The sequence below is a fragment of the Vanellus vanellus genome (assembly GCF_965231255.1).
Source record: "Vanellus vanellus genome assembly, chromosome: 3".
Lineage (NCBI taxonomy): Eukaryota > Metazoa > Chordata > Aves > Charadriiformes > Charadriidae > Vanellus > Vanellus vanellus.
The window spans coordinates 104,668,457-104,685,853 of record NC_138907.1 but is presented as its reverse complement, the minus strand read 5'-3'; the positions used below and the strand labels follow the sequence as shown (position 1 = coordinate 104,685,853).

Sequence of the window (17,397 nt, the reverse complement as noted above, 5' to 3'; positions counted from 1 at the left end):
TCAGCAAATCTGGATAGTTAACATCTTGAAAATATATTACTTTGCAAATTAAGCTATTTTCCAAAGCGCATTAGGGATAGATTTTCTAAAATGTTCAAACTTCTTAAAATATTTCAGTATCTCAAAGTATTTAAAAAAATATTTAGACATGTGTTGTGGTTTGGCCTCAGCCAGCAACAGAGAACCACGGAGCCGCTCGCTCGACTCCCACAGCCGTGGGAAAAATCAGCAGAAAAGGGCAAAACTCGTGGGTTGAAATATTATAATTTAACAGAACAGACAAAGGGAAGGAAAAAAAAGAAAAACAATAACACCGGTAAAGGAATATAAGAACGCAATTACAGTACCGCCGCGAAGCGCACCGACCGGACCCGCACCGCCGCAACCCGCCCCCGAGTGGCGACTGACTCCCCCGCCCCGGCTAGCTCCTTTTATAGCGGGGCATGGGGCACGTGGTATGGAATACGTGCCTCCCCTGCCGGCTCCTTGGAAATTAACCCCATCCTTGCCGGAACCAGGACAACATGTAATTTCCAGTGACATCAAATAGAGTTACAGAACTCAGAAATTTTTAGAATTCCGCTGTCAGGTTTATGGTACTACTGCACTTTAGCAACATGCTTAAATAGAGAGTCTAGATCATACCATTTGTATTTAGATACTGTATATCCTCAAATATCTGAATCTCAGAACTTAGCTATATAATTTCCACTAACTTTTCATGTAATTTAGATTATTCAGTTACTTAAGTTTCAGTACTACATTCCTTAAAAACTTGATCATTCTATTTCTGAATATTGGATTAAAGTACCCAACGTATTCCTTGTACTTTGGAAAATTTCAGTTTTTGTCTTTTTCTGTGGCTGCCTCCATTCTCAAGAATGATATTTGAGCATTTCTTTACCTCACAAACTTGTTGAGAGGAAGTCTGATCTTCCACATCAATAGAAGTGACTGGTACAAATAGGAAATAAGGAAACTAGAGGAAAATTACTTTCAGGTTTTCTATCCTTCTATCACAACCTGCTGCCAGCATTTGGTCCTTTGTTACTATGTTAGAGACTAGCCTTTGAGAACTAAGTATAATTCCACGTCTAGATTGATTCAGCTAGGACTCAGTTTTCTGTGAAAATGTCTATCTGTGTTTATGATACAAACTGTCTTAATAGACGTCCATGAATTTCATTTAAGTCGCAGACACAACACATGGAAACCTTCCATAACAATCTCAGTACAAGCCAAAAATACACCTCTCACCCACATACATAATTCTACCAAAGCTTCACTGCCGATTATTAACAAGCTGTCTGTGCTTAACATGGAAAAAAAGAACTAATCACATTTAAGTATACCACTGTATGCTGCCTACTAGCAATACAGAAAGCTTGGCATATTGGTGCTGTATCAAGCAAAATATATTCTATTAATTGCTAGGATAACAAGAGCAGATTCATAGGATCGGAATTTTTTTTTGTAACAATAAGCTTTTGAATACAGTTTATACCTTCTCTAGCTATCCACTAAGAAGAAAGGCTAGGAAACAACTCTCAGATCATTTTTCATTCAAGCTCTTATTCTCTTATCCTTCTCCTATTCGAATTTCAAGGGGAAGAAAAAAAAAGGGGGGGGGAGGGGGCGCAACAAAACAAAACAAAACAAACAAACAAACAAAAAAAACCCCAAAAAAACCAAACAAGCAAAAGCTCCAATTGAAGTTCTGCTCAGAGGTCTGCTTAGGAAATTGAGTTACTACAAAACAATGTACAAAAGTTGTTAGATAGCCTTGTATATCACTTACAGAAAACAGAATTAATTGCTGGAAGGTTTCTGTGTGGAATTCAAGAAAACTGGGAGTATTTACATTAGCACCATTCAGTTCCTGAGGGCACTAAGAGGCCTAATCTGCCCTGACCAGTTGCACCTGGGGCCTCCCACCATTCCTTGCCTGTGGGCCCAAGGGATCCATTTCCGGGTGGGCTTGGACTGTCAGTCTCTATCTCATCAATGTCTCAGGAGCAGCTGCCTGCGGTCCCACCACAGCCATGCCTGTGCCTGCTCGCAGACTTTCCTGTTCCTGACCCTCATCCAGGTTTTGCTGTCTCAGCCCAGCAGTGGGCTGTCCCCATCCCTGGGGAGGTGCCCAACGTCCACCTGCCTGGGGTGGTGGGACGGGCCCTGGCTTTGAGGCCTGGCCCTGCACTACCAGCTCCAGCAGCCCCCATAGGCCCCAGGGGTTCACCAGCCCCTGCTGTACACTTGCAAGCAAGGTCGTTACATGGATACTGTTTAATGTAAATAATGAAGGAACTGGTCAACACTAAGATGGTTCCTCTGACTATTCATCAGCTTCATAAATTCTGAACTTTGTTAGTCACCATTCAGGGGTAAATGAAAAGTTCAGCTTCTTCAGTAAGTCTCAGAGGCTTGAAGACATTAAGCCCACAGTAGTTGCATGTAGTTTATCAGCTTTTCCACTTAAAGTTGATGATCAATTAGAAGATGTATAAACAGTTCTTTGTATTGTGTACTTTATTATTAAATACTTGGCATAAGCACCATGAATACTGGCATCTTGAAGGTCAGTAAGGGGACTGGGAAGAATATGGACTACAAACAAAACTTGTATATTTCACTTCCCACCATTCACAAATGTGTACCACGTGCAGTGTTGTAATATTGAACCAGAATTATACACCACTCAGCCTAAACAATGCTAATCTGTGTTTAGAAAGAAAACAAATAGCTTTTAGAGACTGGCTGTCTTGACCCTCAGTCTGTTGTGAAATTTTAGCTCTAGTTTTGGAAGTATGTTTGAGGAAAGTATCTTGTTTTTCCAACTGAGGTTTTAATGGAAGTATAGGACTAATTTATCCTATTTTGTTAGAAGTTTACTGGAGGGAGTAAAGCATAATAGAGATATTTGCAGATAATAAATTGGAAGGAACAGCAAACACTAGTAATAACACAGATAATTCAGCAGCAAATAGCCCCTTTCTGCTGAGCATTACTTTTACCATGCACAGATTACTTCAGCTCATTTCTGCAATGTATTAGCAAACATGAATAAATTCAGGAGATGAAAAAAAACCCTACCAAACAAGAGTGAACAGTGGAGTTGCATTGACACGTTATTCTGCAGTAGTGTGAAACAAAATACTGAGAGGGTATATTTAGATTTTTTATTTAGATACACTGAGCTACAGAGACACGAATCACAGTTGCTTTGCTGCTCTGAAAAGAGTAGGAGGTGTGATTTTTATTTATTTCTTTTTTACTATGTTTTAGATTGCCCAGTCTTTACATGGATGTGCCTATGCAATATTACTCGTGTTACATATAGCTTGTAATAGTTTATCCAAGAACTGCCTTTAAAGAAGTTTTTACGAGGTCTGACTGAAATGGAGTTAACTTTCTTAATTAGCAGCTTGTATAGTGTTGTGGTTTAGATTTGTAACTAGAGTAGTGTTGATAACACACCAGTGCTTTGGCTATTGCTGAGCAGTGCTCACACAACATCAAGGCCTTCTCTGTTACTCGCACTGCCCTGACAGGGAGTAGGCTGGGTGTGGGCAAGAATTTGGGGGGGGGACAGCCAGGACAGCTGACGCCACCAGACCAAATACCATATGACAACACAGTCAGAGACAAAAGCTCAGGGAAAGGAGGAGGAGGAAGTGGGCACGTTCATGGTTGTCTTCTCAAGCAACCATCACTTGTGCTGAGGCCCTGCTTTTCAGGAAATGGCTAAACATCTGCCCCCTAATTGGAAGTAGTGAATAAAATCCTTATTTTGCTTTGGTTGCATGCACAGTTTGGCTTCATTTATTAAATTGTGTTGATGTCCACCCAGAAGTTTTCAGCTTCCGATCTGTCAGTTCTCTCCCTGATCCCACGGGGGGTGAGTGAGCGAGCGGCTGGGCAAGTGTTTAGCTGCTGGCTGGGATCAAGCCACCACAACTTTTTACGCTCTTTAATGAAGAAAGCATAATTGTCAAGTATATCACATATGTAATTATACAAGTTGAAAAATCTACTCAGGAAACAGGTGAATTTTTTCTTCTTTTGGTATTATGAAATAACTAGAAAATGAAAACTTTTTTTTATACATGTAAGAGTTTTATATAGGCTTTATATAGGCTTTAGCTCATTCTTGAACAAGCAGAAGTTTAGGATCATGTGTCGCAAATCCTTCCCTCTACAGTCTCTCTACCATTTGCTGCCCTGATAACTGGCATTCAGCATGAGATTTTGTGAGTACAAGAAGTAACTCTTTTGGTCTACCTCAAAATGACAAATAAAGAATATCAAATGATTTGTCTGATTGGTTTTTTCTCTTTTTGTTCTTTTTAATTAATCCTGGTGGTTTTTCTTGTTTTCCAGTGTCTGTCCTGGCTAGGTTGTCTGGTTCTAGGAGGACATAAGGCAAGCACATTTCTAGGGTTAACACTTTCATTAACATGTACAATCCAAATGTGCAACCCAAATTTTTTTTGCTACTGAGAAAAAGGGAAAGTTCTGTACGTAGATATACACTCTCTATTTTTCCTATACCTCAGTTCTGGTGTAGTTTGACGGAATTTATATATTTTTATGTGGTCTTATTACAAGCAGTAGATTGCAATGGAAAAATATACAAACAAACAAAAAGTCACCTCCCCCTCTCCTCATTAAAAGCAGGGGAAGGAACTTACTCATTTGTTCAGACCACAACATGAAAATATTTAGAAATATTTAGTCAGAAGGGTAGGTGATTTGTAAGGTTGAGCACAATAGATGAAAGAGAAGGGAATTTACAGATTTAAATATTTAAATATCTGGGACTAGCATGAACACAATACATTTGTGAAGATCTACTATTTAGGAATTTAATTAGAAAAGTTTAACCGAAACCTACCTAACTAGTTCTACTTAAAATAAGTTTAACATGATGAAAATAAGATTAAGTGAAATGAAAACTATTAATAGGAAATAAGATCCCCAAATTGATACTGTTTCTGTATGTTTGCTTGTGTGCTTCAAGCTACAGGAAAATCTTTGGATATACATAGCCATACACACACACACACACACACATTATATATTACATATATATATATATATATGGTTTTTTGCTTTGTTTTGAACATAATTTCATTGCATTTCTAAGCAGAAATTATAAATTACCCTTCAAAACTTCAGGAAAAATTCCAAAGAACACACCTACCTCTGCAAATTGGCCTGTGGTCACTCCAGGCAGCCAGTGTATCTGTCACTCTTTGACAAGTGATGCTCTTAGAACCTTGCAGAACATAATTATCCTCACAGGAAAACTGTACACTTGCACCCACCCTAGGAGAAAAATGGGAGGAAGAAGGAAACAATTAAAACATAGTTTAAATATCAACCTCCCCAAATAAATGTAAATGTCACCAAATGACAAAATATTTCTAGGTCCAAGCAAAGAATTTAAGGTGGGAAATTCTACTACATCATTACTATATTCATAAAAAACAACTTATACTATAGGGAACGGGTCTACTACTTAGTTTCTCCACCTTTTAAAGAAGTAAGGACAGGAATATAAAGCAATTATGATACTAAGTTTCATCCTTTAAACTATGACTTCAATGAATGCATAGATACATTTTTAAGAAAATATATAATCACTGTTCTTTCAGGCAACAAAATTTACTTCATGAATAATTTCAACCTCTCCATATTCTCTTAAATGAGAGAATAAGCAGTTATATATGGTAATTTGTCAACATATATGACCAGGAAATATTAATTTCAGTAAATAGCAATCATTCATTAAATATTCCTGACCTTGCTGAAATTTCCTGCTACAGCTATGCTAGATGATAACTTTTGTCAGGACTGAAATTTGACTGTCACACTTGTAACTTTGAAATGAGTCTCTTTGGAGTCATTTATAACTTTATTCTTTTTTTTTAATAGATGATTTTTTTCTGAACAATGCTGACCAACATCTATGAAGAAATAAAAAACTGTATATAGTTACTATGTATGTGAAAGAGAGCTTTCCTAAACAGTATTTACACATTTCTGTTTCCATTTATTATTTCTGACATTCTTTGTTTGCATCATAATCAATGGGTATTGTTATTAGCTTTCTGGCATATTTAAATCTCTATCTGATAATCCCATGTGGTGAACTAAGTGATCTTGACAAAGCAGATTTCTCAGTTTGGTCTTTCTAAGTCAATTAGTCCTAAACACCAGGGGATTGCTAGATGGCAGTTAGAAAGCTCAGTGGTTAAAATTTTGCTGTGGAGAATAGCAAATTATCTCACTCACTAACGTCCAGCTCATTCCTAACCTTCAAGAAAAAGTATTGTAATAGTTTCTCAGAGGATCTCACAAAGACAACTATATTGTTTACATTATTATCATAGAATCAAATAATAGTTTGGGTTGGAAGAGACCTTTAAAAGTCATCTACTCTAACCCCCTGCAATGAGCAGGGAAATATTCAATGAGATGAGGTTGCTCACAGCCCCATACAACCTAACCTTGAATGTTTCCAGGGATGGGGCATCTGTGGGAAACATGTTCCAGTGTTTCACCATCCTCACAGTGAAAAATTTCTCCCCTCTATCTAGTCTGAATCTTCCATCTTTTAGTCTTTTAGTTTAAAACCATTAGCCCTTGTGCTATCACAACACACCCTGCTAAAAAGTTTGTCCCCATCATTCCTGTAGGCCCCCTTTAAGTGCTGAACTACAGACTAGATAGAAGGGAGAAATTTTTCACTTTGAGGATGGTGAAACACTGAAACAGGTTTCACAGAACGTGGTAGATACCCCACCCCTGGAAACATTCAAAGTCAGTTTGAACTAGAGGAGCTGTAAAGGTCCCTTCCAACCCAAACTATTCTTTCCATTAAAAAAGGGGTCATCCTTTTAAAGCCATATTTTAACTTATTTGATCTGTGATTTCAAAGGCAATTATCACTTAATTTCCAATTTTTAACAATGATTATTTTTTGTGTTTTTCACATCTTTACCTCCCTAGTCACTGAGCAGATCTGTGGGGTCTGGAAGTGTTTAGTTTTGTTTTGTTAATTCTCTATGTAAACTTTCAACTAAGGGAATAAATCACTTTCCATTTCTTTCTTTTTCTATTTTAAATTTCAACTGTATCAAAGCAAAATTTCTGCTCTTATAAAGAAGGCTAGAATTTGACTGAAAGAAGCCATTTGTAGGAAGAAAAAAAATCCTTAAGAAATACTAAGCGTAAGAAAGTTCATTTAATTTAAAAAAGTTGTTTTGAAAATTTAAAAGCTATTTTTGTTACAAATGTCAGTGGAATTGTGGAAAAAATATTTTATTTTCACAGTGCCACTCATACCATATAATATTTAAGGAGAGCTGAAATGTTATTGTTTATATCCACTTTAAGTATCATTTAAACATTCTACTGTTTTGAGATGTCACATAAAAATAAAATGTAATATTGACCCTGAAATTGTGTTGTTTATGTTCCCATTCATCTAGCGAAGTCTGAGTTGCCATTTCTCCCTTCAAAATGAATCCAATCCATTTTTTTTAAATCACTGAAAATCACCTCCCCTACTTCCTGAACTGCACGCAGTAAAAGCGTGTCAGGAGGACAGAATGAAAAGGTTAAGATTTCAATACCTTTTTGTTTGCTTTATGATATTAGAATGAATGCCATTATTATGCTGAAAACAATGAAACCCTTTTCAAAGAACTTGTCATCATTGAGTCAGTTGGGTCTCAGGCTGCCTTGAAAATAAACCCTCTGCCTTTCCATCAATCCTACTCACAAGATGTCTTTCAGTAGACTGGAAAAGATTTTGAATAATGTGCATTTTCACATGTTTTAGTTCAGATTAATATCCACAGTTGTCATTCTCCTGACAAGAACAATAGCTCCTTCTGGTGTCTATACTTTCCTCTTTGAAAAGAAAAAACATTGCCTTTCATGGGCACAAGTTAGAACACAGGAAGTTCCGTTCAAATACACGGAAACAGTTCTTTACGGTTCGGGTGACAGAGCACTGGAACAGGCTGCCCAGGGAGGTTGTGGAGTCCCCTTCCCTGGAGATTTTCAAGACCCGCCTGGATGCAGTCCTGAGAAATGTGCTCTAGGCAATCCTGCTTTAGCAGGAGAGTTGGACTAGATGATCTCTAGAGGTCCCTTCCAACTCTGATAATTCTGTGATTCTGTGATTCTGTGATTCTTTAACTCTCTACAGTATTTTCACTACATTGGAGAAATGCAAGCAAGAGCAAATATTATTTTCCCTTGTCTTATGGAAGAGCTTGATTTGTCATTTCAGCGGAAGAAAACCAAATTCCAGCCAAATTGTCTATTTAAATATCAAGCTAGTAATAAATAGCTAACTTTAAGATAGCTATGTTTTAAATAGATAGAAAAAAAAGAAGTTTACAGAACATGAAAAACAGTTGCTGCTGCATAATTAGTTTTCAGGTAACAAGTAAGGTTTAGGAGGAAAATAAAATTTTATTGTTTTTCTCAAATAATACTCAGAATTGGAGGCCCAAAACATGCACACAAATAATAACTGATTAAAGTATATTAACGTGTTTTATTTATCATATCTTACATGATGTTGCTTGTGCTATTTTTGAAAACCTTATGCATTCAATTATCCCCATAAACTGTAAGATGCATCAGGTGAAATGAAAATATTATCAGAGGCTGAATGGAGTAAAGGAAGGATGAGAATAGCTTTGCTCTGTCAATTGAGTAAGCATTACTCATACAAGATACCTGTAACCCACATGCATAAGAGACTGTGTTCAAAAATACTGTTATCTATGTTTTGCAAGGTTCCTTGACATTAGATTGCCTCAAATGTCTTGAAATATACTTTGAGCTTTAAGGTTCTTTTGGGCTTTCTCTCTTCTTGATATTTTCATGCGCTGGTGGGAATTTTATTGTTGGGCTGACCCATGTTGGGGCTAACATGTTTAGATCTTTGGACCTGTTTCACCAAAATTATTTTAAATCCCTTTCTCTTTCAAATTACAGACTACAGTCCAGAGGGAAAAGAAGTAATTCTGTCTCTTACCCTCTTGCAGCTTACCAGTGCCCTTAGACCTGCTGTTATTTCTTAACAATTGTTCATATGCCACTGACTTGGACCATCGCTAGATGAGAGTCTGCTCAGCCCAGAGTGTATCATAAAAACTGTACGACATTCAAAGATTCACAGAAAAAAAAGAGATTGGAAGAGAACATCATCTAGTTCAATTCATTTGGAACAGAGGGCTCAGGGCCCTGTTCAGGTGAGCTCTGAATGCCTCCCTGTACGGAGATTGCAAAACCTCTTTTGGAAACTTGCTCCAGTGTTTGACCATCCTCATAGTAAAAGCATTAATTATTATTATTTTTTTAATCCTGAATCTAGTAGGAATTAACCATGTCCCAACTTATGTCCATTGCCTCTTGTCCAGTCACTGTCCGCCTCTGAGAAGAGTCTGGCTTTCTCTTCTCTACACTCTCCTGTTTAGTATCTGTACACAGCAACAAGATCCTTCAGATTCTCTTAAGGCTGAGCAAACCTAGAACTCTCAGCCTCTTCTTACATGTTGTGTGTTCAGACTCCCCCACATCTCAATCTGCTGAACTTGCTCTGATATCTGTAGTTAATGGAGTGAAAAAGGCCCCTTCCAGTGTGAATTCATTATATTTTCCATTAAATATTTAGGCTATGGGGTTAACTCTTTGCAGGGATGCTTCTGTCTCTCCACTAATAACAGAGTGATCCTAGATGCTGCCCTTAATGCTTTCAACTAAGTATTTGATTTGGAGGAAGTAAGAAGAATAGGTATGCTTTTATGGCTATGAGGAGAGACTTAAGCAGAGGAGGAAAATTGAAAATAACAGTTTATAACAGAATAACAGTTGAAGTATACAGGTATCCCTCAGATGAATACACACAGACACTTTAATACATCTTGAGAAAGAGTTATGTTTTAGTATCCATTTTTACCTAGTCTTCTACCAACTGATGTTTCTCTCCTCAATACATCAAGCAATAATGAAGACCTAGATAAAAATTACATTTGTTTTCCTAAAACAGCAGACCTTTGTACAGCAAGTGCATACTATATTTTTGTATCATACAATTTTGCTTGCAGCAGCTGTCCTTGCCAAGTTGAATCAGAATATATAGAACAGGATAATAGAAAACATCTTCTGAACACCTCATATCTCTCTCTAGCCAGTTTATTGAAAAGCTTATTTCACTTCATTATTTTTTAAAACACATTTAACCACTGCCCCATTGCCAATGAAATCATGACTTTGCATATAACTGATTCACTTAATGTTGGAGTTGTTTATGAATTCTCATACTCCTTTGAGGGTAAAGAGAAAAATCCAGAAAGAGTCAGCCAGTCAGAAATAGAATAGATTGTAAAATTATTTTTCCTGTCAGTTATGCCCTAGCTTGGAGGAGCCCTGATCCAGGAGCCAGGTTTGACTAACTTCCTTTCTGGAGTTGCAGAGAACTTTGCAGAATTCCTTCTAAGTCCTATGAAGTTTTCCTTTCCAGTTACTCTTAGGTCTGGCTGTCCTATCCCTGATAAGCAATTTGTAAATCTCTGCATGAGCTGGAGGCTCCCATCTCCTTCCTTTGACCCTCTTCTCTGCCACACCTTGAAGTCTCTGGTTTTTTTTCCACAACAGGGAAAGAGCAACCTTCCTCCTTTCTCCACAGGGGTCCATTTGACCTCGTCTTCTTTTTATTTAATGAATACAACAAGAGCTGAAAACAATAAAAGCAAGGAGATGGCACTCATCACAGCCTCAAACACTGAATTTGCCATGTTTCCCAAGCTTTTTAACTTCTATACAGTGGGAAAGCAGACAATTCTCCCTGCTTCTTCTTCTATCTCCAAAGACTTCTGCCTTACCTACACAGAAAGATTATAATGATCTGAAATTCCTATTTAAAATGCATTGATTTATAAAAGAAACAAGCAAAACCAATCCAAGATATGCAATGTACTGGAGCTATTTTGACAAAGACCCAACAAATTTAAAACTAGGGAAACAATATATATCTGTAGCTGCATGCTTTGCATACATATAACAGGAAATACCTTCCTCTTGGTCATATAGAAAAATAAATGTGCCTACCTGAAGTCAGAGCCCACCCTTTTCCCATTTTCAGGAATTCCAGGATCAGGACATGTATCAGATGCAATTGCATCCCCACCCTGGGTCACTGTAAAGTAAAGGAAAAAAAAATTTAGACATGCAGCTGTAAAGATGACTCTTAACTTTTCCCATACATTAAATTCCAATGCCTGAATTGAATCATATGTATATTCATAACTTTTTCTTGAAATGGTATAAATTATTACCAAAATGAAGCCCCATATAATTGATTTCTTGGGTGTATTGTTTATTTCCTTTTGTTATAATGAAAAAAAACATGTTTTGCTTCTGTGGGAAAATAAATGATTGATTTCCCATGGTTAGTCATCTTTTTATCGATATACTAGGATCCATGGCTTTCCTCAGACTGGGAAAACAACATTTTGTGGAGCTACCTTTTGAAATATTCACACCACACCATTGTAAGATTAAAATAGCATAAGAAAATAAAATCTCATTTAAGCATCTGTCTGTAATAAGACTTGAAATAGACAAAAGTCAAGAACCCAACTGTAATACAGAAATATTTTCCTGAAAGTTCATCTCCAAAATATACAGAAAATCCTACAGAGCAACACATTTATACCCAGCTGAATATGTGCTCATGTAAATGAGGCTCTAAATCTCTATTTTGTGCTTTCAGGTAGGAGTAGAAAGAGAAGATATCCTACACTTTTCCATTCCTTTTGTCCTCCATTCTTTATCCCTCCAGACTGTCAGATATTTAAATAATACTAGGTATATAAATATATACCCTTATAGTCCTTTCAAAACTGAAAACAATTTGAACATTCAATTTTCATTTTTTTTCTTCATTTGTAAAAATATATTTAAGGAAATGTGGAATTAAAAGTAATTAATCATAAAGAAAAAACATAAAGTAACAAGGAACAACACTGTGAGTATACAGAAAACCTGAATACACATGTGCTTTCTGCACATGCCTGCACATATGCAGTGTGTCCATGCAGTTACATGTTTCCTGTCTCTCTGTTTCCTCCACAGATGAATAGAGCTAGTAGTAATCTGTGGATCACATTTTTCATCTTAAAAGATTTTTGGGAAACTCTTAAGGACGGGGCAGAACATTCTTCCTGAATAAAAAAAAAAGTTAGTGGGAATATTTTAGCTGCACAAAATAAATTACACAAGCCCGAATGGATTACAGATGACAGTATTACAGCTGGAAGGTGATGAGAGATTAGATGTAAAAAGTGGCTATTTTTCCCACACAGTGATATGCTTTCTAATTGAATACTGTGGCAAAAAGAGTAGTGACAAGCAGCATACATACCATCTGATGGTAAGAGCTATAAATCTTTGTCTATTTTGGCAGCATCAGGGACAATTAATTTATATAGAAATCCTAAGTTTTACAAGAGAAGATTTAAAGAAATAAAACACTGCATTACTGCACTACAAAAATATAACTAAGACAAAGCACTTGTAAATACCAAAATGCTTGACCTGAGTATAGATTCTTCTTAAAGTAGTGAAAATGAAACAATTGCAGTATATTTCAACGTTTGTCTACATTCTTTTCATTTTGGCATATAGAATATTTTACAAATATCGGAAAGGAAAGGAATCATCTCTGTCTCCACACCATTTTAACATTATTTACTGTATTGTATACTGTTTGTCCCAGGAATCTTGCTTTAAGATAGGTGAAGAAAGATTATGGTAATCTCAGAAATGTTTTTGCAGGCACAATTAAAAGTATTATGTTTCACTTATTTTTTTTCCCCAATAAATAAAAAAAATCAAGCATGAGTAAAAATCCAGTTCAGCTGGACTAAATTATATCACCTGGAATTCACCATCTTGAAAATGTTTTGGACCAAGAGCCTGATCCCGCTAATTTCACTAGCATTACGTAGATTGATAAAGATTTGTGTGTGTGTGTAATGAATAAAGGCTTTCAGAACAAGTCTATACTAGCTAGTAAACATCTATTTTATTCTAAGAATTTAATTTTGTAGTTTCTTGGGAAGTATCTGCATTGAAGTGCTGGTATAGTCAAAAACTGATCTTGCTAGAAAAGTAGCCTGCTTGTACACTGATGTTCCTTAAAATAAATAATCTTCCTACTAACATTTCTTCCATTTCTTTCAGGAAAAAAATATTTACTAATTTTAGCAAAGAAGTGTAGCTATGTTAGTGGAAGTGAAGTTAAATTTTGACTACTGAATCACTAAAACATGAAAAAAAGCAATATGGATGATATGGTAATTCGACATACCAAGTTTACTAACCTTGAAACTTATGGTAATGACTGTAATACAAGGTGGAGAACACTGCCTTTGCTATCACATTTTAAGCACAAACACATTGCCGTGAAGCTGCCTCCTTTTACAGACAGACATACAAAATGTGTGTTTTGTTTGGGACACCAGTAAAAGTTAACTGAGACCTTACTCATAGCACAGAAGTGATCTCCCCACTTGGATGATGAGCTTTGCAAAAATTTTCTTCTCAGCCACTACCTTCCTCTGTCAATACATTCTCACACCAATATCAGTAAAAGGGTGGTTCAGGCTATTGTTTACCCAGAGAAATACTCTCTCTCGAAACAGAGCAGGTATCATATGTCTGGAACTCAGCACATCTTCTTGGATGTCTAAAGGCCTTGTAAAACATGACCCAGGTTTCAGCTTCTACTCTCCCCAATGAACTGTCAAGTGTTTTTTAACAGATGGTCATTGCACGACATGCTGGCATAACAAAATGAATCCAATTCCCTGTAAAACAAGCCTGTCTGATTTTATCTTTCCAGATGGGAAAAAAGGAACAAATTTCTCAAATTAGTGAAACCATTTATTACCTTTAGTGGTTCAGGGACACCAGGAACTTTAGTGCATTTATAAATAAAGTATATACTTTCACATGTTAGTATGCTTAAAACCTTTACCTGTCAGTATTTTGGAATTTACCTAAAAATTACTTTTTAAGATTTTAAGATTTTTTTTTAGCTCCAACATTTGTTATCATTCAGACTAAAAATAGATGAAAAGATGCCCAAGTGAATTCCTGTCAGAGACCTTTATCTTCCTCAGTTTCAATCCTGTCAGATTTCCCCTTTATCCACCGCTATGAAGTATGATCCACTGCTACTGAGATCCATAACAAGTGGGAGGAGAAATTATCATCTTTGATGTATCTCACTTCCAGAATATGTTTAAAGCTTGCAGTCTCTTTCTGAAAGCATCTCTTAGACGTGTCATCTACTATTCATCCAGTAACATGCCCAACCTTTCACTGTTTTACCTTTAAAGAAAAAGACTTTTGTATGCCCTTGAAAGACCCAAGTCTTACCTGTTTGTACCTTTTCAAAATGATATTGTATAAAGTTTCATTTACCTAGGGTATTATAGTGTTTCATGCTTTTTGCATCTTTCTTCTGATTTTTTCTTCTTTATCATATGAAACTTAAATTGCTTCTCTTTACTTTCAAAGCTTATTCACAGACTATCTGTATTTTAACGCTCATATCAATTTTCATTTTAAAATTTTTAAATTTCAAAACAATGACATATTAAGCAAGATGGAAGGTAATTTTCCTATTTAAAGCTTGCAAAACTTGGAAATAAATATCAATGATGCAGAAACTTTGACACAGCTATGCACTAAATAGTAGCACTTATCTTAAAGTACTAACAATGGTCCTCCGTATAGTGAACATAAACTAAACATTTATAAATCTGTATTTATGACAAGTAAATTTAGGACCAGTCTAAATAACACTAGCCCCTCTCAATATATTCTCCATACATTCCCAGTATACCCTCTCTGTTTTAAAAAGAACTTAAAGAGCATATAATCCTGGCAAATACCAAAGTAAGATATTGCTTTACATGCATAATTCTTCACACTGTATACCAGCTGCACTCAGCTCTTCAAGGAACCATCAGCTATAGAAACAGTGTGTGTTCCATGAGACTACATCAGAAAAAGTATTTGAAGCCACAGGGTGAGGAAAGATTCTAGTCAGGTTTCGGTGTTTTCTTTAATATTAGTTACTGTGGAGTCTAACAGACTTTCTGCCTTTCTCTTTTTTTAACAGAGGGTTTGAGAACTTCAAAGATGCTTTAACCACCAGATATGTCTATAGTATAGAGACAGCACATTCTCAATGGACACAATTTAACTCTGGAACTTCTCAACATGCCATGCTATTATATACCGCAAAACTCACATATTCTCAGGCTTTTCTGCAGAAATAGTTCAAGAGAAGCTGTGAGTTCACTAACGTGATGGACAGCTTTTCAGTCTATATACAACCTCTATGGTTAAGACCGGTGACTTAAATTTTTATTTGATAAAGAAGTCTATTTCTTTACTGACATACAATGAATCAACATGATTTCTTCCATTTTCTCAGCTGGGATCACATGGACTAGAGTTTCTACAACTTTGGAGGTCATCATTATTGTTTTACTTGGTATGTAACATAGAAAAAATAGAACTCCTTTAAGACATTCCACATGTTCTGATTCTAACACAGTAGTACAGAAGAAAGACTGGCAGTAACTGTAAATAGAAATCAGACTTTAAAAAGTTGTAATCATAAGAATAAACAATTAGCATTAACATCCTAATTTAGCTCAGCATTTGGGAAGTGTTTAACTTTAATCAAGGAGCAATATTAGGCAGGAAAAATGGATGGTGCAACATATGTTTCATGCAGCAACACAAGCAACATGAGATCTCCCTTATTATAACTTCAGATCTACTCCAGGCAAGCTTCCCTACTCTAGATTTATTTGGAATCTGAATATACATTAATGATCTACTCATGCTCATGTAAAGCATGTGATGAAGTGCCTTGAAAGGCTGGACCTCAAAGCAAAATATTACTATGTATAGAGGCATTATACTGTGTATCTTTCTTCAGTAGCCATTAGGTTAGAAACAAATATTTGGTGTTGCAACACCCGCAGTTTTAAACTTAACAAGTTTTGGCAGTCTGTTTGGACATCTACTCATTCTCCTAGTGATATCACTGACTTATACAAAGGTTCTGGACATTAAAAAAACAAACAAACAAACAAACAAAAAAAAACCCAAACCCAGGAACACTCATTCCTTCAATAATTTGTTTTGAATAATTTTCAAATTAAGCCACAAATTGCAAGAACCACCTAAAGTAGGCCTTGCCAAATACTGCATGGAGGCTAGAGAAGAAAAGACTCTAAAATTCACTGTGGAAAGATATTACAAGGAATAGCAGACTGACAAGTTTGTAAACTGAACAAGACTTTACAGTGAATGACTACTTTATCTCTCTGTTATGATGAAAATAAAAGCTGACATATGTAAATATCAACCTCTTTCCAGCCAAGAAGTCACACATAAGAGCAATTGCACTGTATCAATGAAACAAGATATTAGATGCACTAATTACTGTATTAGAGCCACATCTTGATTATTCATTAAGCTCCTTAGAGCTTGCATTTTAATTTTTGAAAAGGTTGATTCATATTTAAAAAAAAAACAACCCTAAGTTCTATATGTAAAATTGGTCATTAAATAATTATACTTCAAAAGCAAATCCAAAACATTTCAATTATTCTTTATCAAGTGTAGTAGAAATTACTTGTTTCATGTAGCAATGAATAATGTCATTGCTGGAAAAGAAAAAAAGACGTATATACTTAATGTCTTGACATGAAAATATATGGAGAAATGGTATAAAAGATTATCATTGTATAAAAGAACTGAATATACTGGGGTTGATTTGAATTCAGAAATCTGGAATTAATGGATGAAAAGAAAGATTTTAGAGCACAGAAGCTTCAATCCACAAATACATTCACAGGCAGAATTGATTGAATGAAATTTTCCGCCATAAGCTTTTCTTCATTTGCTCAAAAATGTCAGTTACCCCCATCCTGATGATAATTTCAAGGTTTCAAAGTTTTTGACTTATCCAGATCAAAATAAAAGAATGAATTTGAGAATAATTTTAATGGCTAGGTTGCATATACGCCAGGAGGTCCTTCTTTGTTTTCAAAGACCTTTATTAGGAGATTTCTCATGTGTTGCACTTTTTAGCAGCCCATATGCTTTAGCAATTTCAAGATAGTGTCTGACTGCAAATAGGGCAGTAAGTTAGGGTCATGATTAAGCTTGCTTATAAACAATGTCTTTGCATACACCAAATCACCTGTATTAAATTTTAAAACTATGACATGGTCAGAAAAGGGAAAACCAGGGTTTTTTTTTACATGAAAATGTGCA

The 17,397-nt window shown here is 35.9% G+C and overlaps 1 protein-coding gene across 1 annotated transcript in view; it reads right to left on the bottom strand.

Annotated features, from left to right (window-relative positions):
• The window catches only part of CSMD1 (CUB and Sushi multiple domains 1), a gene marked incomplete at both ends in the record, with an annotated part of 1,228,645 nt that overhangs the window by 393,402 nt on the left and 817,846 nt on the right, over positions 1-17,397 (bottom strand). The window contains 2 exons of the mRNA XM_082481062.1: positions 5,204-5,328; positions 11,137-11,224. Of these exons, the coding sequence (XP_082337188.1) occupies positions 5,204-5,328; positions 11,137-11,224 (213 nt within the window). The remainder of the gene's footprint in view (positions 1-5,203; positions 5,329-11,136; positions 11,225-17,397) is intronic.